The 22,788-nt window shown below is 42.7% G+C and overlaps 5 protein-coding genes and 1 long non-coding RNA gene across 11 annotated transcripts; 2 read left to right on the top strand and 4 right to left on the bottom strand.

The window, feature by feature from the left end:
* The first annotated feature begins 410 nt into the window (after positions 1–410).
* LOC105695702 (ATP-binding cassette sub-family A member 1) lies at positions 411–9,203 on the top strand. Of its 6 annotated transcripts, none has more exons than XM_012417515.2 (26): positions 411–585; positions 824–853; positions 1,156–1,617; positions 1,702–2,006; positions 2,095–2,253; positions 2,327–2,564; positions 2,649–2,816; positions 2,886–3,073; positions 3,193–3,357; positions 3,440–3,548; positions 3,692–3,846; positions 3,946–4,107; positions 4,184–4,255; positions 4,348–4,486; positions 4,591–4,828; positions 4,912–5,071; positions 5,129–5,345; positions 5,462–5,986; positions 6,091–6,216; positions 6,351–6,578; positions 6,673–6,945; positions 7,122–7,387; positions 7,587–7,734; positions 7,844–8,054; positions 8,136–8,349; positions 8,419–9,203. In XM_012417515.2, exons 3-26 carry the CDS (start codon positions 1,305–1,307, stop codon positions 8,602–8,604), a joined length of 4,965 nt encoding a protein of 1,654 aa, XP_012272938.1. In that variant the 5' UTR covers positions 411–585; positions 824–853; positions 1,156–1,304; the 3' UTR covers positions 8,605–9,203. The 6 variants fall into 6 exon arrangements, with proteins under 6 accessions (XP_012272938.1, XP_012272935.1, XP_012272937.1 ...); XM_012417516.1 differs by lacking the exon at positions 411–585 and adding an exon at positions 599–700; XM_012417512.2 differs by lacking the exon at positions 824–853.
* A 122-nt stretch (positions 9,204–9,325) lies between these two features.
* LOC105695705 (pupal cuticle protein 20) lies at positions 9,326–11,324 on the bottom strand. The gene is made up of 5 exons (XM_012417519.1): positions 11,278–11,324; positions 10,786–10,990; positions 10,483–10,725; positions 10,113–10,358; positions 9,326–9,887 (listed from the first exon to the last, which is right to left on the bottom strand). The coding sequence occupies exons 1-5, from the start codon at positions 11,284–11,286 to the stop codon at positions 9,760–9,762; spliced, it is 831 nt and encodes a 276-aa protein (XP_012272942.1). The 5' UTR covers positions 11,287–11,324; the 3' UTR covers positions 9,326–9,759.
* A 2,579-nt stretch (positions 11,325–13,903) lies between these two features.
* On the bottom strand, positions 13,904–14,706 carry LOC105695706. The gene is made up of 4 exons (XR_001103659.1): positions 14,596–14,706; positions 14,358–14,510; positions 14,123–14,278; positions 13,904–13,986 (listed from the first exon to the last, which is right to left on the bottom strand). It is a non-coding gene; the product is annotated as an uncharacterized LOC105695706 (long non-coding RNA).
* Positions 14,707–15,769: 1,063 nt separating this feature from the next.
* On the bottom strand, positions 15,770–16,462 carry LOC105695468. The gene is made up of 3 exons (XM_012417011.2): positions 16,349–16,462; positions 16,141–16,221; positions 15,770–16,052 (listed from the first exon to the last, which is right to left on the bottom strand). The coding sequence occupies exons 1-3, from the start codon at positions 16,435–16,437 to the stop codon at positions 15,785–15,787; spliced, it is 438 nt and encodes a 145-aa protein (XP_012272434.1). The 5' UTR covers positions 16,438–16,462; the 3' UTR covers positions 15,770–15,784.
* A 745-nt stretch (positions 16,463–17,207) lies between these two features.
* Positions 17,208–21,974, top strand: LOC105695563 (polyamine-modulated factor 1). The gene is made up of 3 exons (XM_012417216.2): positions 17,208–17,398; positions 20,908–21,114; positions 21,280–21,974. The coding sequence occupies exons 1-3, from the start codon at positions 17,304–17,306 to the stop codon at positions 21,542–21,544; spliced, it is 567 nt and encodes a 188-aa protein (XP_012272639.1). The 5' UTR covers positions 17,208–17,303; the 3' UTR covers positions 21,545–21,974.
* Positions 21,946–22,721, bottom strand: LOC105695565. The gene is made up of 2 exons (XM_012417218.2): positions 22,515–22,721; positions 21,946–22,400 (listed from the first exon to the last, which is right to left on the bottom strand). The coding sequence occupies exon 2, from the start codon at positions 22,381–22,383 to the stop codon at positions 21,976–21,978; it is 408 nt and encodes a 135-aa protein (XP_012272641.1). The 5' UTR covers positions 22,384–22,400; positions 22,515–22,721; the 3' UTR covers positions 21,946–21,975.
* Positions 22,722–22,788: the final 67 nt, after the last annotated feature.

Raw genomic sequence — 22,788 nt, 5'->3', positions numbered from 1 at the left:
AATATCTCACCGATGAATTCAAACATGCCTAGATGGTTATTTTCTAAGAAGAATGTGAAACTACTATAACCATAGTACCGACCCGATTCTACGATGGCGCCACGTGTTATTAAACAGTGATCTCACCGTTTCCTTAAGTTATAATTAGAGTTGGGAGATTGCTCATGGGCGGAGTCGAGCGATCGTGGTCTGTGCCGCGCTCGGTGGAGCATGCAGCCGGCTCACGCACTTGCCCTAATTGCGGCCCAACTCAGAGATAAGTTGGGAGCAGAGATGAATTAGATCCCACAATTGAGCCGCCGGCATGCTCCACCGAGGGCAGCACAGAACGCGATCGCACGACCTTGCCCGTGAGCAGTCTCCGGTCTGAACTAGTCTGAACTCATAGCCTTTGAGGAGACCTTCGAATTCTTCAGTGTTCTTCAGCTTGGGGTCGTGGCGTGAACTTGTGGGTTATCTTTGTGAGTATTATTCCATTGGGTTAATTCCTAGAAGAGTACGTCGGTGGGTGGATTTAATGATGTGATGAAATAATATCGACGCGCAGTTAAATATTGTCAAGAAATGTATCAATAACGGTTGAAGGTTTGTTTAGTTAAGTACAACATATTCATCGGATCGTAACAAAAAAGATGTGAAAGTGTATAAGATTGTTTGTCATTTCCGTGACATAGAGCATTTTAATTATGTATAAGATACGGTAGGACATTTCGCTAAAAGTCGTGACACATGTTCCCATGTACTTTATCACCTATATACGTGGCTTTAGATAAAATATATATCAGTATGTAAAAGTAGATAAAACACTGCAAATCACTTTCAGACCCGACGTGTAGGTGGTATCGAAAAGCGTGTAAGCATTAATATAATTTATAACTCTGATTCAACATTGAAATACTCGCTAGTAGTCAAATATTCTGTTGAATTACTCTTTTTTTTTTTTTTTTCATGTGTCAATTATTTCAAGAAAACTAATAGTGAATTTATTTGATATAACGATTTGTTATATTACACGCCTTACTTTGAATCACTGATGTTTTATACATTCTTATTTGTGACAAGGCTATGTATAAACTACAGTAATACACACTTGTATGTACTTATAATAACGGTAAAGTATTTATTAACTTTAGAAACATATTTTTGCCATTTTAGGTATTGAATGAAAACTGGATGAAAAAAACAGACTAAACGATAAGAGCTACGGATATAGTAGTATTACTAGTGCATCTGTTCAATTAAGATTTACCATTTCTAAGAAAAAAAAATCTATTGATAAGGAATTTAAATAAGAAGCTGAAAACATGGCCTGCCATTGGGGAACGTACAAATTACTTTTGTACAAAAACTATATAACACGTTTCAAGCATTGGGTTCTCACAGCATTTGAAGTAATCAGTCCAATATTTCTATTTTTGGTTATTATTGCTGCTAGAGACGTTATTGCTAAACCACCTATACATGTCGGAAATAATACTTATTTCCCAATATATACAAAAACAGAAATGATTGCATCCTTAGACAAACATTTGACACATATCTATTACTTTCCAAAAAATGTAATCACTTCAAAAATAATGGATGATACTCGCAAATGTTTATTGTTTCCAGCAAACCGTAAGTACACAGAAGAAATATACAATATAAATGCAAATGGCGTCAAATAATTGCCATAATAATATGTCTTTTTTTTTCTTACAGAAATCATTGGTTTTGATTCTGAAAGTGATTTACTGAATGCAAATGCTAAACAGAGTCTTGAGGATCGGCTTAGTAATATTTTAGCTGTATACTTTGAGGATATTCCACATTCTAATAACACACTAAAAAAATTGAAGTACACAATTAGAACCAGTAGTAGAGAATCAAAGGAGTTATTTTACAATTATGTCGATGATTACTATTTAGCCTCTATGGCTTTCATCGATCAACCATTTGCGCAAACGCAAATATGCATTGATGAATCATTTATGAATTCCGTATCTCAACCATCAAGGAAAACTGAGGTATTAATTCCTGCGACAGTTTTTAAGTGTGAAGTCTGACTTAGTTTCCATAGTTTTTCTTAATTAATTAATTTTACATGGTCCTCAGATTTCTATACAACAAATGCCATACCCACCTTACGATAAAATCGATCGAGGAGATGCTATTCTGAGAACAACCGTCTGTACTATAGCAACTATTGCATTCTTATGTTTTTTCACATTAGAGCCATATTTTGTAGGAGCAGAAAAAAGCACTGGAATTAACGTTAGTATTTCTGAAGTATTTCCTCCAATTGTATAAAGTACATGTAATTAAAATCCTATTATCTACTTTTTAGGTGCTGATGGCAATGAATGGTGTACAGATGTATCAAAATCTGTTTTGTTGGCTTCTCAGTAGTATACCAATAATTATTTTGACCATAACTCCAATTACGGTATTATTCACAGTTCCATTTACAGACAATCATTCGTTCATTTATTATGGAAATAGTTTCATATTCTGGTTGGTACTCCTTTTCCATTCCATTCATTTGATGTCACTTGGATACCACATTAGTTCGTTCTTCTCAAAACGTAAGTTAAATCAAATGGATTACGGTATTATAATATTTGCCAAAAAACTAATTCTTAAGATCATTAATGAACATTCTATTTCAGCATTGTACATGGAATCTGCTACAGTAATCGTTTATATGGCTATGATGTTTCTTCATCGACTCATGCTTGAAAGACATCACGAGACGCTTGCATTATACTTGGGAATCATTTTTCCAAATGCTTTAATACATACAACAATTGAAAATATAAATGCATATGAAAGTAAATGTATGTAAAGTTGCACGTTTCTTTGACAGATTCAAAGTATGACATATTTATTTGAATATGTTTGTGTAGTAATCGGAATCAACTGGAGAAATCTTTTCACGCCTGGGCTATCATCCTACGGTACAGGCGGAAGCATTGGGTGTATAATAATATTCTCAATTCTTGGAAGTATCATACATCTTGCTTTGGCACTCTACGTGCATGCACTTTTTCCTGGAAAATACGGAGTTCCTAAACATCCGCTGTTCTTCTTGAAGGTGTGCACTTTTTTGTATAAGTTTTTTATTTGTATCATATATTAATTTTATTCTCTGTGCACATGGCATACACATCGTATATTATAAAATAGTATATTAATCAAAACATTTGTTAAAAGTGGGTAAAGAAAAATAAGGTTTCTGGTGACGATGAGATGATCGATCTTAACTACATTCACGATGATCAAAAACATTTTGAACCTGTGCAACAAGGTTCTCTGATTCCTGGTATCCAAATTCGAAATGTAACAAAGAAGTACTCATCAATATTCCATCCTAGCGTGGTATGAATGAGTAATTTTCAGTAAAATTAAAACGTTGACATGTTTACAAGAATTGCTATTCCAAAACTATTTCTTCTTACAGAAAGTTCAAGCTCTGAAAGGAGTTTCGCTAGATTTTTATAAAGGTCAAATTAGCGCATTGTTAGGTCACAATGGAGCTGGAAAAACTACTCTAATGTCGATATTAACAGGTAATTTTTAAAGTTAATTAAGTAAATGCCTATATATTTATTTCAAGTCTTTTATAAAGAAGTTAATTTGTAAGTTTAAATAAATATTCATAAAGGCGATTAAAATATAATAAATGTTTCTGATTATATACTTATCTTAAAAGGAATGACAGATCCTACTAGTGGTACAATATATGTGAATGGGGAAAATTTGAAAACTGACTTAAATGAAGTTTTGGGTAACATGGGTCTTTGTCCTCAAGAAGACATAGTCTTTCCCGACCTTACTGTATACCAACAATTGAAATTCTTTGGATTGGTAAGTGCGTCCTTATATCTTGATTTCAATCGCAATTCGAATGGATGGAATGAAAAAATTGAAAATAATGAAACGGACACTGTTTTTAAACAATTTCAGTTAAAAAATAATTATACAGATGGAGCGAAATTAGATGAAATGATTACGTACTACTTGCGGAAGTTAAATCTGTATGATAAAAAAAACAGTATGCCAATTACATTGTCAGGGGGTCAAAAAAGAAAATTGTGTCTCGCTATGGCATTTATTACAGATGCTAGTGTAAGTATAAATTAATATTACGTATTCATTGTCTACGTATAAGCAGTACACAATTAATAAAAATCATTTAACATAGGTGCTCATTTTGGATGAACCTACATCCGGAATGGATCCAGAAAACAGACGTGACGTTTGGGATATAATATTGGTAAAAAAAAAAACCTATAATTAAAAGAGTGTTATTGCATCGCTTCCAATAATATTGATTTTAATTATTGTGATCTTATCATTAACATACAGAGAACAAGAGGTGAGAAGACGATTATAATCACTACACATAGTATGGAAGAAGCAGATGTTCTTGGTGATCGAATTGCTATATTACAAATGGGTCAACTGAAAAGTTATGGAACCTCAATGTTTTTGAAAAAGCAATATGGTAAGGTCTTTTTTAGAACATCAGAACACGCATAAAAACACTATAAGTAATACACTAAGAAATAATTCTTGTGAGTATTCTTTATAACTCGGTTATAATTACAGGACATGGATATCTGGAAATTTCTCTCTCAATTGAAACCTGGTGTGATCCTTCAAAAATTACCACCTTCTTTGGTCCTAATGTAGAAACGCGTAGTTTCGATAGTAGAAAAATGATGTTGAGTGTACCGTTTAATGATTCATTGCCAGAAACCTTGGATCAACTAGAAAGTCGGAAAAAAGAATTCGGCATAACTGGTATCAGCGTTTCCGTCATCACTTTGGAAGAAGTCTTTCTTGAGTATGTCATTACTAAAATTCATCCGTTCAATCTCATAATCCGTAAAATAAATATATGATAACATAACTTGTCCTTAAAAATAGGATTACCAAAGAAGAAGAAGATACCACAGACACAAAGGAACCTCTTATTGCATCGTCTGAAAGAGTTAGCGGCTGGCAATTACTTTCACAAGCAACCTTTGCTCTAGTTGAAAAAAAGTATTTGTACCACCGGAAAAATCAGGGTCTCTTCTGGTTAACAGTACGTAATTTGATCACTAGCATGTAGTTCTTTGTATAAATTAGAAACATTTTTTAGGTGTTACTTCCGTTGGTTCACGTACTTCTTCTATTACTGGGCCAGGCAGATGACGATAATATTTTCCCTGTTCAAAGATTAGCACTGGATGTATATAACTCTCCTTATGCTCTTATTTTCACCGATGACGCCAGTGTTGGTGAAAAATATAAGAATTTAATTGAAATGTCAAATGGCAAAGCACAGTACATTCAACCAGGAATCAGTCTAACCGAAGGTAACAAATATATTTTATACAATCTTAAACTGATCGTCTACTCATACAGTGCATATTTGTCGTGACAAATTTGTAGTTTCGTGATATCTCATATTTATATATTTTATAAATCCTAGGTCTATTAATGAAGGGTCGGGACGATATTGAAACTTATCAGAGAAATTTCATTACTTCGGCCGAGTTTAATGTTACCGAAAATACTTTGTATGCCAATGCCTTCTACTCCGGTACAGCAGTATTGAGTATGCCAATAGCTGTGAATCTGTTGACTAATGCATTACTCAAGGCACAAGCCGGGGACGAGTACAGTATTGACGTATCTCGACAAAGATTACCGAATATGAATGAACTTACGAATATAGATCCTGTTATGATATCAGTATTAGCATTCCAGAATGCTTTCTCATTCGTATTTTTCCTCTTCATATCCACGGCATTATTTGTAATTCATCTGATAAAAGAAAATGCATCCCAAATGAAGCAGCTTCAACGAATGACAGGCATTTCAGCACCGACGTATTGGGGTATAACGTACATATGCGACATATTCGTCTTTCTTTTATCAATAATGTTTTTGGTAATTGGGATTTACTTAGTGGACACCATGTACGATATGCGTCAATACTACTGTAAGGAAATAGGTACGATAATTATATTAATTGGGATACATAAAATCGCCTTTGCAAATATTTGACTACAAGGTAAATGACTAATTCTGCGTTTAAACCTGTCTTATTATTTCCAGGTATTACTGTCTTGCTCCTCGTGCTTTACGCCATCTGTGCATTGCCAATCATCTACATATTTAGTTTCTTGAAAAACTCAGTAAATACTGTGTTGAAACTTCTTTATTTTGTACCCTTGATCGCAGGTAAGTTCATCATCGAAACAGTCTTTTATATTTATTTATAATTTATCCAGATAATTTGAAACTGTTAATTTTCATTTTGAGTGGCAACGTTTGTGATAAATATTAAATGGATCTTGAATTTTATTTATTTGCAGTTTTTACCGACATAATAGCTGCTGTTACTCTTACGGCTGTGGAAGGTTCTTCACCTTGGGTAAAGCCTATACGGATTATCATACAGCACATCTTACCCTTGATACCTCACGTAAGTTTCACGAAAGGATATGTGGCATTCCTTGCTGTTTCGTATGCTAACACTCGATGTAGACAGATGCCGTCTCACTTCGAAGACATACTTTGTAGTCATGGAGATCCGTGTTGCGGTAAGACAATTCCATGTACATTTACTGATTTGTTAGACCTCTTTCTTAATCTTTATATCTTTTTCTGACCATATTTTCTGTATGCTTTATTTAGCGCTTCAATGTAACGATGGTGTTTGTCAGAACTATTTCCCATACAACAAAACTGTCGATGGAATAGGAAATTTAAAGGAGTCTATATTGTATTTGATCTTTTCATCTTTCCTCTTTATTGCACTACTGTTAATAATGGAGGAAAAGGTAATACAGAAATTTTTCGCGGCAAAGCGAGGTTATAATCTGATCGCCAGCAGTCAAGACATGAATGAAGACGTTAAGGAAGAGAAAGGGGTGATCTCTGCTGAGATAAATAAACGAAGAAAACAAAGTTAGTAATTACGAAGATTTTTCACTTGATGTCTAATTAATTAAATACAAGAATTCCATAACAAATTAATTGATGTAAACTCAGCTTTATCAATGCATGTGCTTTATTGTAGTATAGTTCATTAACAACGTTATAAAGGTACGTGCAAGCATTATTGGTATTTATTTATGTTTTAGTTAACGAAATTACTAATACGAACAACTCGCTGTTAGACGATGAGAACGAAAACGTGTTCTTGGCGTATGAATTAAGCAAGACATATGGTAAAACAGTAGCTGTGAAGGAAGTCAACTTTCGAGTAAGGAGGGATGAGTGTTTTGGACTTCTTGGAGTTAATGGTGCTGGTAAGAGCACAACTTTTAAAATGTTGACAGGCGATGAAATACCTAACAGCGGTATTGTTATGCTGGGAAATGCTGATCTTCGTTCACGTCGAGTAAAGGTATGATGATGACTATAGAAACGCTCCTTATTATCACTACTTAGTTTTATTTTACATCACATCTCTACATTTAAAAAACGTAAACCAGACTGTCATGTACCGTGACTAAATTTATCGAATGTTTGTTCTACGTTCAATTTTTATAGATTATCTTTAGTTGGACATATAGTGGATATTGATTGTTATTTTTTGTTTTCAGTATCTGTCGGAAATGGGATATTGTCCTCAAACTCACGCTTTAATCCCATCCTTCAATGCCTTTGACCATCTACGACTCTTTGCACGTTTACGAGGTGTACCGAGATCTGAGTTGAATTCAGAGGTGATTAGTTGGATCAGTCGACTGAGTAAGTTGTAATACAGTCAAGGTTGCGGAAAATAAATTAAATTAATAACTAGATCGTAGAGCAATTTTTAATGTGGATTGCGTGTTCAGATACGGATTTTTGTTTACAGACTTAAGTAAATGTGCTTCACAACCCAGCAGTACTTACAGTGGAGGCAACAAAAGACGTTTGAGCATAGCGATAGCAGTTATCGGTAGTCCAAAACTTGTATTATTGGATGAACCTACAACTGGTGTTGATCCCACTGCTAAAAGGGCAGTGTGGTGTGTTCTCAGGTCTTGTCAAGCATCAGGGCAGTCAATCATAATCACTTCTCACAGGTCAAATATTATAAAAGTACCTTATGTGACAAGTAGGTAGTATATTTTTTTAATAACTTGAATGCTAAAAATTAATTTTAGTATGGAGGAATGTGAAGCTCTCTGTGGTCGACTAGTCATAATGGTAAAAGGAGAAATCATGTGCATTGGGCCTATTCAGGAATTGAAACAGCGATTAGGTGCTGGTTTTGATATCGGTATTAAACTTAAATTGAACCGTACTAACAAGGATGTCGATGATATCAAAACACACATACAGGAAGCTTTGCCCTGTGACTTTAGAGATGAGAATATGGTAGGTATCATTAGCTTATGTGCATGGAAAAGAAGTGAATGGATATAATATTGATTATACATTTTTAAGGGATATCTTCTATATCATGTCACTGATCCGAAAACAACATGGAAGACCATGTTTGAAGTAATGACTGGCGTAAAAAATAGGTGGCATTGTGTAGAGGATTTCTCAGTATTGTCATCGACCTTGGAGGAACTTTTCATCCGAATTGCAAGGAATTCCAAAGACTCGGCAGTTAAGGATTTCGTCTAATATTTTACTTTTACGATCACATGCTACACTGACTGTGCTTACTGTGTGTTTAACTGTGGATATACTTTTCATGCACTTGATTCGAACCACTCACTTCTTGTTCACTTTCGTAAAACGATTGTAAAACGTTAGTATTATTTCAAGGTATTAAATGTGCATTTATATTTTTAATGTATTCAAATTATGGCAACTACAAGTGTTTATGATAATTAAGTGTAGAAGAAAAACGAGGCGAAGACTCTCCATAAGATGGAAATATAAATTCATGTATGAATTATCGATCAATTGTAGGTATCGCATACGTAAAGCAAACACAATTATGCATTTAATACGTTGTATTTATTATTGTCGGATAAAAAAATTAACAATCACTTATTGAGGGAACATTATATATTTCTTATATAATATAGTTGCCTTAAGTAATTACATGTTAATCAACAGTAAAGCTTTAAAGCAGCTAGTGCAAAGGCAACACTTGTCGCGAATATATTTATATATATAAGCATATCTAAGCTTAACGATATTTCTAATTCTGTTACAGAATTTGTGATATTTTTGTAAACAATTGCTGCGTATGTAATTACACCGAATAATATTAATATTGCCTACTGATATGTGTTAATATCACTGTTTCAGTTTCTCACTTAAAAATACAACACGACCTCATCGTATTTTCGAATTTGGTGTCAAAATTTAATTAGCAGTTGGTACACTTTACAGAGGGAAAGAATTTCGTGTAATCTACAATTGACTTCAAATGAGGTATGTTACATTACCTTCGAGTCTCCAGTGATTAACATACCCCATTAGACGTACAGGACGTATCTACAATTAAATCCTTGGCCATCAAACTTATACTTATAGCCTACTGATCTTATATCAAAATTCTTAAGTTGAAGATCTATCGTATAGTTTAAAAAATTGACAAAACCTTTGACGAAAGCCATGTGAATACGGTTTGTGAGTTACCGTTGATATCTAAAAGTCTGAACGGAACGGAAGAATTTCCTCACTCATAAATAAAAAGGGTACAAACGGTATGTTATGTATGTACATCATGCGCGTTTGCCGTTGAGAAGGAATAAGGCAATAGAACGAGGAGTGCTGGACGAAATATCAAGATATGACTGATTCGCACAATGTGCGTTTCCTGTTTTAGTACTGATATCCACCATTCGAGCTGGTCTGATACGAGTTCGGTCCTTGATAAGCCGAGCCTCCACCTCCTCCGCCTCCTCGACCTACTCCAGCGCCACCCCCGCCACCGCCGCCTCGACCACCACCTGAAATTCGACAAAATATTTATAACAAATGGATTAAACGTCACCCACGTCGAAACTTTTCAACCCTTTAAAAATGGACAGTATAATAAAAAGGAATCGTTCGTTACTATCGAGATAAAAAGGAAAATTCGTTGAGGATGAGAAACGTATCTTTCCTTTAAATTTTGGAAAGGCGCACTGATTCTTATCCGTTCTTTTTTTATTTCAAGTTAAAGCGCTACATACCTCCACCGCCGCTGCCACCTGCACCTCCACCTTGACCAGAGCCAGATGTATCTTGATTCTCGCCTCTGGCTTCAGCAGCGAGGGCGAGTTCCACCCCTCTCTGGATTTCTGGCGGTATCGGGGGTGGAGTAGGAAGATGATCACCCTGTGGATGGAAGCCTTCCTCGTCGGCGGTGTATGTAACCGTGTACTGGACCCCGTCAGGACCGGTATACGAGTAAGACCCGCTCACCGTTTCCGATTCACCTAGAGCAATAAGTGACTTCTCTAACTACAGGAGATAACTAAAGGTACAATCGAATGGAACACTTAACTGGCATCGGCTCGGTCGGAATTCGGAAATCGTAGCCGGTTCATCGGATCGGCTTACCTTGCAATTGGCCCGACTCTTGAGCAGTGATACCATTCCCCGTCTCGTAACTAAACTGATAACTGCCATCACCGTTATTTTCACTATTAAACGACACGACAGGTATTTCTTGGCCACCGCTGCCACCGGCGCCACCACCTGCTCCACCACCTGCTCCCCCTCGACCTCCACCGCCGCCACCGGCGCCACCGGCGCCGCTTCCACGACCTCCACTACCGCCGGCACCCCCACCGACACCGCTTCCTGAAAGTACAAACTTCAGTTTATCACAAAGAAGATAAATGAATGAATGATTAACTTTACCACCACCGAAGCCGCCGCCGCCTCCGCCAAAGCCAGGTTTAGAACCTGGTCTCTGAGAACCGCCAGGTCCACCACCGCCCCTGTTTGGTGCCTGGATCAGTCCTCCTCCTCCTGCACTACCTGCATTCCCAGGTGGTAGGTATGTATTCTCTAATCGAGCTGCATAACAGGTACCGACGATGATCGCCGGTAACAGGACTACGAACTGTAAACAAAAGCAACTTGATTAAGTATAAAGTTTAAAGAGACATCATTGACGTTATGCAACAATCGAAGAAATAATGTGCCAGGTCTGGTAGCGAGGTAACGAAATAGTATATTATCTACATGCCTGATACCGGAATTATACAGCGGTATACGCGATTGATAATCACCCGTAACGACTGTTCTTCTCTTTTATACGGAACTAGATTCAACTTGGAGGATCGGACGAGTTGATGGATATGAAATCGATCACGATACGCATCCCGATATTACTTAGCCGATGCATACCGTTGTCATCCCGACGTCGACGGAAGCTCTTCTCCGAATGTATGACTCTCTTTGGCTTGCACTCCCCTCCCTAGATCGGTCTAGGTGTTTCTCGAGCTCCCTTTACTGGTTGCCGATCTTCATTGCGGATCGGTCCCGATCCTAAGCTACCTTATATACTGGCAGTAAAGGATGGCCCTACTCCCGCCGGGATGATCGCCGCCAACACGCGCCTCTTCGCCAGAAGTTCGCGAACCCCGGCCAGCCGATCGCCATCGGGGAAGGAGAAAGAGAAAGAGTTCGAAGATGCGCTCGCGGCTCGTTGCATCAACCCGGTGATACAGATCGGCGGGTATTAGCGCACCCTGAAGGTCGACCAATCGGTAAAAGTGACGGCTTTAATTCGACGCTGTGGATTTATGGTGAAAGGTTTTAATTTTAATTTTAATTTTAATTTCAATGATTTACAGGTCGGCCGGTATTAACGCACCCTGTCCACCGCTTTGTGGAGATTTCACAGAAAGAATGGAGGGCCCTTCGATTAAGGCCAATTAAATCTGTATGGCTGGCCCACGTGTTTCGGGACGTTTTCTTATTTAGCAGCGGGTCATTAGTGCCACCTCATCGAGGAAAAATTCTAGTGTCGTCAATGCCATTTGATCGCTTGCAACTCGATGCAATGCTATTACCGCGTGTACCACACAGGTTCTATCTCGCCGGGTAGAGTCTAACCCTGTAATTTGCCTATTATTTCACCGCGTTGCATACCGCGACCCAACGATCTCGGCTCGAACATATGGAGCAAACGGCGTTGCGGGCACTCGGGGATTGTGCAAGCTCGTCTACGGAGGATGGCGGAGGATGGCGGGGGATGCGTACGGGTCGCCAGTAGACGCACTCTCGCGCGTCTTCGCGATCGCCGAACTCTCTCTTTCTCGGGTGAGTATTTTTTCCGACCGCTTCGACCGGGAGATGAGGGCCTCCTCGTTCTCGCGCTCTCGCCGGACCCCCTTCTTTTTAGCGGAGCGTCTTTTTGCCCCCTTCGAGCGATGATTACGACACCCACTGCGGGAGAAGTCAAAGTTTAGCGAGGTCCGATCGCGGCCAATTAGAACGCGGCAGGAACGGGAAATTCTGGGGGATTTATCTCGATTAGACCGGGTCGCTTGCACTCCTTGAGTTTGCAGAGATTTATATAAGATAAAACTGGATAATGGAGAAAGTAAAAGATGAAATGAAAAGAAAAAAAAAGTATCCAGCCTTCCAACGATTTGTCGAGAAACTGGGGCATGGATAATAGGTTCGAGTACAATTGAAACGGTTAAAATCTGACGTCATAATGGACGTCATAATGGACGACAGATTTTAAAGCGGTCGGTAAGAGAATTTTGAATGCCATTACCAGCTACCCTGGCCGGTGCATTAGCGGATGACAACGCGCAAAAAGGAGCACTTCGAGGATGGTCGGTCCGCTTTAGCGCCTCGTTATCCGCGAGATGACTTAACATTTGTATGGGCTGAAACGAGACCAGCCTGGGAGCTGCTCGAAACAGCCGATCGGTAGTTGGGGTGCGGCCCGAATAAAAGTCCGGACGATCGTGAGTCGAAGAGCGTCGATAATGGGACCCCAAGAGGTGGCGGCATAACCCGGTTCTGTGCTTTCTAAACCGGGCCCGGATCCTCCGAGAAAACCCAGCCCTTTGGCGCATTATCCCCGCGTTCATCTTGATGCTCGTGTTATGCCAGAGGTGAGTTCTCGCCAGAAAGGATCAGCCGGGAACAGCCGTCGAGATCGAAGATCCTCCCGTTGGTTGCTTCCAGAAAACTGGATGAATTACCGCAGCTCGCGTTGCAACAGGGTTGGCAGGCGGATCCGTCACTCGATGGGAGATAAACTCAGGAGACAACCTGCAAAGCGATTTAAACGCCGATACCCTATTCTCGTTGTAACGAAACTCGCACACGGGTTACTTCGGTTACTTTCGATGCGGAAACAAAGGCATATGGGAAAATGTAGATAGCACCTTAAGTGGCGAACGGCGCATTTGTGATTCTTCGCCAAATAATTGCTAATCTAGTTTTGGACAAACGTTAACTAAAGGCTAATAATAGGTTAACGGTCTAAAAAGAATCTACCGTTTCGATACCACTGTCAGCGATCGATGCCATTGCCTCGTAGTTCCCAATTATTTCTTTGGATACCTATTGTCCGTTCTGCTTCTCCGTATCTCGCAGTTAATTGCGCAAAGTTAGTACGATTAATCACGTAACGAACAATGTCCAGGTGTAGCAGAGAAGGGATAACAAGGAACACATCCGATGGCATTCATCGTTGGCCTCGCGAAGCGGCTTGGAACATCGGTACGCGGGATGTACTACCTGGTATCGCTAGATATAGCGGTGCCCTCCACGGTGTTTCATCCGACGTTATGACAAGTGTTCCTGGCTCGCGGACGAACTTTCCTCCGCGTTAACGACTTACGAGATCGCCGCTAATCGCCGGGGGGTGTTTCCTTATACGACCGCCACAGTGAGTGGCGAAACGAGAGGCATATTACGGAGTCCGATTAAAAACTTAACGACTCCTTCGATTCGACGTTACCGTCCCGAAAGTTACCTCCAGCCAATTACTGCGTCCCTTTTCCTATAAGGACTGGCTCTAACGATGCGACCTGCACGTTTTTCCGCGAGTATCTTTGCGAATCCCAAAACGAGTTCACCACTCACCACCTGCAATACGTTTGGACAAGTAAAAGCAACGGTATTAAACGGAAAGAACAATTGATATCTTACAAGGGAACACGAATCGTCGAACGGGTGATGATATTTACCTCAGCTCGGTAATTACGTATAATAAATCGCTTACCTATGATTAATGGCGTCATAAAACGTCAGGGGAGCTCATTGATTCCTTTACTTTCAGCACCGTGTGACATCCACTTGTAGCTTCGGTCGGAAGGTGTTAACGTTGATCCGAAGAACGGGTTGGCTCGTAGTCGCTTCATAGATTTTGCATAAAACGCTGAAACGAGGGATCATCCTCCATAGGTTGTATCGAGACATATATCACCGTTAAGGAGAAGCGCGAAAAGGGCAGAAACCTTTCTACAGCGATTCCTCGTAGAGTCCGCGGTACGTCATGCGCGATAAGTCTTCCTCGCTCCGGCACTCAGCGCGTTGGAACCGTAAAGTCGCTGGGAGATAAGTCATCGTAGAATGTGTATGCACAACCCCGAGCAGCATTCCAGTGATACCTAACGAATTTTAAGGAGAGTCGATCCTCGGCTTGGATTATACGATCGTTATAAATAATACCGTTAATTTATCGCGGAAACGTACCTTAAAGTCGGGCCGATCGTTCGAACGACCGCCTAGAACCGGGGAAGGGATTTATCGTTCGCCAGTCGAGACCTCGAGTCTTCTGCCGGCGGTTATTTCGAAAGAGGAAAAAAGTTGGCGGACTTGGTAGCCGTTCTTGCGCGACTTTGCGCGACCTTGCGCAACCGTCGCGAAGACGATCCAGAAACTCCTCGCGCGTTGCGCCGTTATCGATATCTCGGTCTTTGATCGCGCAAGCGACAATTGGGGGCAAGCCGGCAAGGGTGGGCGAGAGTAACCGGAGCCGCTGTCGGAGTAAGAGGGTCGCCGCGAAATTTCATCCGGGACATGGAATTCCGGGTGCGACCCGTATACGAGAACGGGATCTCTCGCACGCTCCTCTTCGCGAGGTCCGGGACACCTCGGGGATGGCGGATCGGGCCCGGAGAGTGAACGGAGGTCGGTAGTCGGAGCCGCGGGTCGAGCAGAAGGAAACGGCGCGCCGTTTAGTCGACGCCAAGGAATATTGCGTAACGAGAGCGACTTCATACGAGCTCGTCCTCCTCCTCCTCTGTCTTGACCTTTAGGCCGGGTTTACGGCACGTCGAGCCCGGCCGCGGGTATACCGGAGGAGGATGATCCAATTTCACGGGTGACGTTCCTATCCACGCGCACGAACCCGTTCGCCTTGAATTCTAAGGATCACCTGGGAAGATCTCGCAAATCTCGCGACAAATGGTCGCGTACCCGCCGACCTTTCGTCCCGGGTGGATGACCAGGGACCCGATTCTCGAGTTCGTGCGGATGGACAGACAAATTTCGCATTGTTGCGAGGTTACGGCATCGGTAAACATCAGGGTTCGCGTGCACGTATCGCAAGGTTCGAGAAACTGGATTATCCGTATACACGGATTCACCGCGTCGACGCGATAATTTCACGTACGAATTTCTACACTTTTAGTTCTGCCGAGGGTCCGGGAAGGAAAGCCTGCGAATTCTTGGGTCCAGCGGGAACATCGTATAATATATCGGAGTCTTCCTTGACGAGAGAGTGCCCCGTAAGTGGCTGGCCGTGTCGTCCATATTCAGCGAATTCACTGTCCGGATTTGGCTGCCGTATGAGCGTGCCGTTGAACTTTTGAAGACAGCAGTTTTACATTCGCTTAGGTATACTTGGTCGTTAGGGATTATTATTTTATACGGAGTCTGGTTAAACGCACCCTTTTAAGACTAGGTGTATCAGGGCGATGCTGCACTTCCTTGAGAATACCTCGGGAGAAACGTGCACGTCGTGATATCGCGTGTCAGCCTTCCCTGAGCGAGGAGAGAGACGACAGCCCTGAGAAGTCCGTAGCATTTTCCAGATCCATCCGACTGAGCTTTCGGGTCTGGTCTCCCGCACTCCCCGGCTTCTGGGATAAAGATCCGTTGATTTACGGATAGTTATCGCGGATTGTCGGGAATAACGATTTCGCCTGCTTTGGAATAATCCCATCGATCCATCATTCGTCCGCTCGTTAGCAAGTTTAAAGCGAAAGCTGTCGTCACACCTAAGAGGATACCTACCGATGTTTCCTCGAGAGACGGAATCGTAGAGAAATCTTCGTGTCTGCTGCTAAATTGCCCATCCGATGGATCGATTGATACCTAAAAAAATATAAAAGCAACACGGTAATTTCACCGTTAATTTACAGTTTAATTTAACAGGATAATTCATGGGGATACCGCACATCATGTTTCGATTGAATTGCTTTTTTTTACCCTTGATCTTTACCTCCTAGAACTGACGATATTGGCAACTCGTAAAACTGTGAAAGATGTCTCCGGGTGATTTAGAAAATGGTACACGAGTGTTCCAGCCATGAATACTAATTGGCACAGGAAAAAAAGCAGAGTGCCACGTTGAAAGACGTGTACGTTTAAACTCCTATAATTTTAATTTGCGTACGCATCAACTGTATATAAAGTAATAAGAAAATGAATTACCTTCATTAAATAGGCGTGAAGAAATAAGAACTGAAATGTAATTGTAGTTTCAAGTGTTAGTTTATATCGTTTGGCATCGTCGTTACCGCCGTTATAATAGCTTGCCGTAAGCTACCGCCATCTAGCGGCCCCTCTTGATACCTCGCGCATAAGTTTGAAAAATCCGGTGCGAATTCTAAACAAAGTCTTCTTCCCCTTTAATCGACAACCTAGATCGATAAACTTTTGAAATTTGCTAACGTTAGCCATGTAACAAAATTTCTTTTACTCCTCTCCCCCTTAATTCTACTGGATAAATCGTCAACGCGTCCATTCTATTCTTTTTTTCCTCCTACATATGGTACGCGGTGGCAAGGGAAATTCAAACGCGTCGCCGGTAGAGATTGTTATTCAAACGTCTCATTACGTATCATGGAAGTTTGGGTGGGGGACAGTCGAGAGACCTCTACGCTTTACGCGCATCGGAGTTCTTCGTCTTACTCATACGAGCGCGCGTCCGGAGGTCTCCCGGGTTGCGGAGAGGGGGTACCGCGTTAACGCGCTCGGGGTACTGTCTGCAAAAGTTCCAGATGGCGCCACGCCTGCGCGTCGCTGCGCGCGCGTGGGTCGCGGGCCGTTACGGCATGCTTTTGTTGACAACAAAGGATTCGCCGGTCCGACGTAACCAGACGTGATCCTTTCGGTCGCGTGAGACAGATCCGTCGTGCCAGTTGGTTCGAGTCGACGCTCCTGGATCCTGCGAAATGGCGCCAACCGGCGAAGCCTGCCAACGGAACAACGTCCTGCTGTTCCGCGCGGCCCTATCGAACGGCATGAAGAGTACCGCCGAATCGGTGAGGTGAGCGCCACTCGACGTAACCAAAAATTCGTCCCCCTGACCTGCGAGTCTCGAAATATTCTCCCCGTAACTTCCCTTCCGGACGCGGAATTTCATCGAGGGTCCGTTTCCGCGGGCAAATGTGCCGGGCAACGCGGAGGGAAAGGAAGCCGGCGACGATCTCGCGCTCGCGGCGTGCTCGCCCGAGAGGGCTCGGCCAACGGAACGAGCCGGTAATGGGCCGACAACGGGCCGACAACGGGACGGAACGATGGTGTCACTCGATGTCATTGGCCTCCACGGCGTGCATACTAATGTGCCCAGTGGGTCGGCTTCCAAGGAGGTCCGCGTCTCACGTGGCCGAATAACCGCGGTCCCTCCTTATTTTCGGCGACCTTGGCGAGGGGACCAGGGTCGCCGAAACCCATCCAATTTCCAGCAGAACTCGTGCCTACGCCTCACCCATCGCTGTCCTTATTACCAAAGTAGTGAAAAAGTCCTGTACAACTTTCCCCTACCGTGTACGATTTGGTAATAATGAAAAAAAAAGTATCCAACCACGCGCGTCGATTAGCCGAACGCTCTTGTTTTTATTCCGCCGAAACGTCGAGTCTTCGGTTACCCTCCGGATAATCGGCGCTCCTTCGACTTTTATTTTCGGGCGCTCATGGTCCGCCGAAAATCGAGACTCCTCGCTCTTCCGGACTCGCCGAGACAAAGGGCCCTCCGGCTGGCCGCCGACGCGCCGCCTGCCTTCGCGAGCCGCTCATTCGCGACGTGCAGGCCGTGGACGAAAGTCGATCGGCGGATTCGAGCGTGTCGCGCGTGTCGCGCGCCCTCCTAGCGGCGCTACCTCGAAGGATCGAGGGTTCAGTTCACCCGCCTTACCTCGTGTCGTAGAAAATGTAAGTTATAAGTATTACCTCGTAGAACCATGTGGTAGAGAGGAGTCTTGGAACGAGAGATTCGAGGTGTTCGCGGATACGTGCCAAAGATATTCGATGAGATCGAGCTGCAGGATTTTTATCGTTGAATGGGGCTTTGGATAGGGGTAAGATCCAAGGAAATTGTAGTATTCCAGTGGTGGAACGGAGGATCGAGCTATCGACGAAGTTGAGGTTTTTGTGCCTTTCTAGGTGAGCTTTATTTGTGACAGCATAGATGGGATCTTTCATCGTTGGGGGATTCATTAATTACTCGATCGATGTTCTTACCCGGGCTGGAGGGATCGAACTCGCGGCGCGATCCATGTAAGGCAAGGAAGGTATCCGATACGTCGGAGGATTAATTGCGATTCGGAAGATCGTATTACCGTACGGTTATTAGTCGTGAGAAAACCGGTATTAGGACGTTGTCGGAAATATAGGACAGTGCTCTCGTGGTCGTTGGCTGGTCGCGGGGCACCGCGCGGAATTCGACGTGGAAATTCGCGAAAGGAAGATGCTTAACGGTGCGGATGAAAAAGTAAAAAAAGAAATTATTCGCGAGAAAAGAGACAAGTATCGTCTTCGACTCGTTGTCGTGGCAAAAACTGCGAGGGCCGATAAGGGTTATGCCGCGGGCGAGGAGAGGTACGAGTTTACTTATCGCCACGTGCGCCTCGTTATTTCCTAGATTTCATCCGTACATCCGTACAGGGCGACCGCGAATCCGAGGCGAGCGATCCTCGTAAATTCCTCCGACACCTCGCGGGGTCGCTCTCATTCACGGAAGTCCGTCCCCAACCGTCGCGGCGGGTACGCGTTTGCCGCGCGGCTGTCCTTTGTAGCCGGAAATTGCGCGTAATCGTATACGTTTTTAGATGCCGCGACGACAATGGGACCCTCTCGGCCCCGAAGCCCCCGTGCTTTGCCGTTGAATGGGTTTCGCGTGTACGGCGGAGGGTCGTTCATCGATCACGGGAGCTCCCGAGACCTACCCCTCCGTGAAAGTTTTTCCTCCCCCTTTATTATCGTTGTCTTTTTTTTCCCTCATAAATCGTCGATCGCCAGAAATTGCGGAAAACGGAGGAAACCTTCTGGGCGATCGGATGCGCGCATCGAGAAAGTGCGCTGGAGCTTTCGTCGCGGTTCGTTACTCGCATCGAAGAGGGTGGCACGCGAGGGTCACCGAGAGCCGCGCACTCCTCAAGTTCAAGTGTGGCGTTTCGTCATGCCCGCGCGTGTTCCGGGGAGCCGAGAGTGACTCAGAGGGAAGACGATTAAGCCTAGCCCCGAGACTAACGAGTCTTCGGCACTCTACGGCTACGCCCGATCCTTGGGATCTCGAGCGAGGCGTTCCTCCGTGGCGGCGAGAGTAGCGTCTCGAGAGTGCCTGGAGAAATTTCAGGGCAACTTTATAACGCGACGTACGGCGTACGCGGCGCAGCGTGGTACGACGTAGTATGACACGATTCGGCGTTCGATCGGAGGAACAGGGGTTTCTTTTTCTCCCGAGTATACGGAATTGGAGGAGCCCCTGGACTTGGAGTCCTTTTCTATTTTTTTCATTTATAGGTGCAGCTACGTGAATCGAGATGGCCGCGTCCTCGGTTAGGCTTGGACGAATGCAAATTTGTTTTTTTTCTTATAATCAAATTGCACCAGTCCCGGCCTGATTGCGGGCGCGGGGAAGGTCTCGCGTTCGACGAGCCTGCGGAAACCACCTGGTGGCCGATGTCGAGGATCCGAGGACCTTTTACCTGCGTTTACCGGGATATGCATCACGGAGGAGGCTGCATTTTTGTTCGCCGGACGGGGCGGTCTCGAGGGGAAAGAGAGGAATCGGGGCCGAAGTACCGTGGATCTCGCGCTTCGCCGGACTCTTTCTCGGGGCTCTTTGTTTGCATTCGGGACAAAGAAAAATTCGATCCCCAGCGATAGTGTTACGCCACACGCGCGACACGCCCGTGGGCACGCACACGCGGTTCTACCGGGACGTGTGCGTAAGCGATATATAATGCCTTCCTCGTGGCGAGGCGTGCGTACAGCTTCTACGGGAACGTATAGCCGTCCTCCGTTTCCTTTTCATGGTAATGGGCGGAAGGTTTTTTTTTTTATTACCGACCATTCGGCCCCGGTTCCGTAATTTATTCGGATCGTCCTGACTCTGTCCTTACGACCTAAGAATACCGAGTATTTAGGATGGAATCGCTGCTCGTGAAATCGGTCAATTTGAACTTTCATTGGGGAGAATTGAGCTATTTTCGGATGATTGGGGGCTGATCGGGGTTCCCTTTTATTGTCGGTGTTTGAATAAATAAGGTTTTTTTTTTTTAAGAGACTTCATGATTACTAGGCAAAATTTCTGAGGACGTGGAATCGATTAGTTGCGGGTTCTTAGATTTATCGGTTTTCTTTCAACTGTGATGTAAGTATTTTGAAATGCAATGACTTGTGCATTTCAGGGGTTTAGAGTTTCAGGCTGTACCGAAATGCGATATCAACCCCTTAACGTCGATGTCTTTTTTTTGTAGATATCGGTCATATTGATATTCGCCTGATTAGTCCAACTGTGAACCTTATATTTTGTTCTTTTTTTTTTTTTTTCAGCGAATCGGCATTTCTCGATACTTTCACGATACTGAAGAGGAGACCTGGAGTTACACGGAAACTGTATAAAATCCTGGTTCAGTCGCTGCAGGAATGCATGGAAGCAGACTTGAAAGAGATTTTCTCTGAAGAAAATCTTATAAACGCCTTAGCGAAGGTCAATGGCCTTTCCGAAGAGGCTATCGTACCTCCGGATCGCAGTGCTTGGTAAGTTTTACCATTAAGTATTTATGATGTTACTTTCTTAGCTTTTTAATCGAAAAGTAGTGGCAGTGCCTGAAAGTTTGGGGAATTATATTTAGTCGTATTAAATAAATTTAGGTTATTGTATTTAATACAAAAATTCGTTAATTGTATTATGTTATATTACAGGAGACCTCCGGGCAATGTAGAAGAGCATTTAAGATCTCTGGATGCTGCTAGAATTAAAGAGGAATGTGTGTCATTGGAGAAGCGATTGAATGACATGGAAGCAGAGAATGAAGTCTTAATGAACGATGTCACCGAAAGGAGATCGAAGCTACAAGCGCTTGATGAGAAAATGACACTTACGTTAAGCAAAAATGCTATTGCACTGCCTCGAATGCTGAAGAGCATTGCTGATTTAGAAGAGTGTATGAATATCATCGAAAGTTAATATTTCATGTGCCGTTACATTATTTTAATACTCTAATCTTTCGCAATTTTAATATTAATCGGTTATTTCCAAATGAAATGAAACGGGGCATATTGTACCTGACATATCTTAAGTTTTAATGTAATTATGTGAAGCAAAAGTACTTTAGTCATTTCTTAGAGAATTTGATATAGTACTATGATAATTTTGTATTCACAGTATGTAGGAAATTTTAAGCAATGGAGCTCCAAAACCTGAAAATAGTTACGAGACAAACGGTAGCACACTATGTATCCGTTTTAATTCCTGTAAAGGTCAATTTCTATCGTCTACATTGCCATTGTTCCAATTGCTTTCGCATTTCTCGGACAGCTGCGTCATTTTTTTCCTGAGATAAAACATGATCTAATAATATGAAATACACCAAACGCTGATGATGATTGCCAAGAAAGTTATAAGATTGGTACCTTTTCGATTGTTATTTGTGATTTAACTTCTTCTAACTTAGCCATGTCTTCGATCCAAGTTTTCATTTTCTCAGTCAACTTATTTTTCAGTTCGTCTCTTGTTTTAGTTAGGGTTTTTATCTCATCGGTTTCCTTAGAATGATATTCCTCATCGAAGCCATAAAGTTCCACGCAGGTTTTATGGATATCGTTCATTTTCTCCCGAAGTCCATTAAATATTGATGTATTACTGTTTATTATAAGTAACGCCTTTTTTTGCATTAATTTTGTTTCGTTGATATCTCCTTGTACTTTCATATGTTTCTTGTTTAATTTGTCGATCTCTATCTCGAACGCTGCAATTTCGGCGTCTAAGTTTAGAATTTTCTGATCTTTGTCCGGGATGTATGACATGTCCTTCAACGATTTGTCTGAAAAGAAAAATACGTGAAATCAGTATTTATAGTGATTAATCCTGCTGCAGCCTTTGCAAAAAAAAAAAACAGTCCAAAATGAAAAGGGGGGATTAAAAGAAATTCTCGAACCTCTGCAAAGCCAATTCTACCGTTTAAGCTCCCGCCCTTATCCGTCTTACGAATTTCTCCGAACGGTTTTCTTGGTAGAAAGAAAAGAGTAAGAATTTCAAACGGTCGTTCAATTCCGCCGCCAAACATGGCGGCGACCGCGCGAAGGAGGGTTCCCGCTAAAACGAACGCTGCCTCCTGATTGGCCAGGCTCCGTCAGGCTCGGCCAATCGCGTGGCCGCATCGAGCGGCCAGTCCGCCGGGGCGCCGCTAGATGGCGGGAGTATGTGGTTCA

This window comes from Orussus abietinus, unplaced genomic scaffold (genome assembly GCF_000612105.2).
Source record: "Orussus abietinus isolate OABI.00-Male unplaced genomic scaffold, Oabi_2.0 scaffold4, whole genome shotgun sequence".
Lineage (NCBI taxonomy): Eukaryota > Metazoa > Arthropoda > Insecta > Hymenoptera > Orussidae > Orussus > Orussus abietinus.
This window is presented reverse-complemented; position numbering and strand designations above follow the sequence as displayed.

Coding starts and splice junctions, on each gene's coding strand:
- LOC105695565 (XM_012417218.2), bottom strand. CDS start 22,383: ATGTCATACATCCCGGACAAAGATCAGAAAATTCTAAACTTAGACGCC.
- LOC105695563 (XM_012417216.2), top strand. CDS start 17,304: ATGGCGCCAACCGGCGAAGCCTGCCAACGGAACAACGTCCTGCTGTTC. Junction 17,399..20,907: donor AGTACCGCCGAATCGGTGAG/GTGAGCGCCACT, acceptor TTTTTTTTTCAG/CGAATCGGCATTTCTCGATA. Junction 21,115..21,279: donor CCTCCGGATCGCAGTGCTTG/GTAAGTTTTACC, acceptor GTTATATTACAG/GAGACCTCCGGGCAATGTAG.
- LOC105695705 (XM_012417519.1), bottom strand. Junction 10,359..10,482: donor AGAGTCGGGCCAATTGCAAG/GTAAGCCGATCC, acceptor TTATTGCTCTAG/GTGAATCGGAAACGGTGAGC. Junction 9,888..10,112: donor AGGTGGCAGCGGCGGTGGAG/GTATGTAGCGCT, acceptor GTCGAATTTCAG/GTGGTGGTCGAGGCGGCGGT.
- LOC105695702 (XM_012417512.2), top strand. CDS start 1,305: ATGGCCTGCCATTGGGGAACGTACAAATTACTTTTGTACAAAAACTAT. Junction 3,074..3,192: donor ATCCGCTGTTCTTCTTGAAG/GTGTGCACTTTT, acceptor ATTTGTTAAAAG/TGGGTAAAGAAAAATAAGGT. Junction 4,256..4,347: donor ACGTTTGGGATATAATATTG/GTAAAAAAAAAA, acceptor ATTAACATACAG/AGAACAAGAGGTGAGAAGAC.
- LOC105695468 (XM_012417011.2), bottom strand. CDS start 16,437: ATGGCTGGAACACTCGTGTACCATTTTCTAAATCACCCGGAGACATCT. Junction 16,222..16,348: donor AATATCGTCAGTTCTAGGAG/GTAAAGATCAAG, acceptor ATATTTTTTTAG/GTATCAATCGATCCATCGGA. Junction 16,053..16,140: donor CGTCTCTCGAGGAAACATCG/GTAGGTATCCTC, acceptor ATTATTCCAAAG/CAGGCGAAATCGTTATTCCC.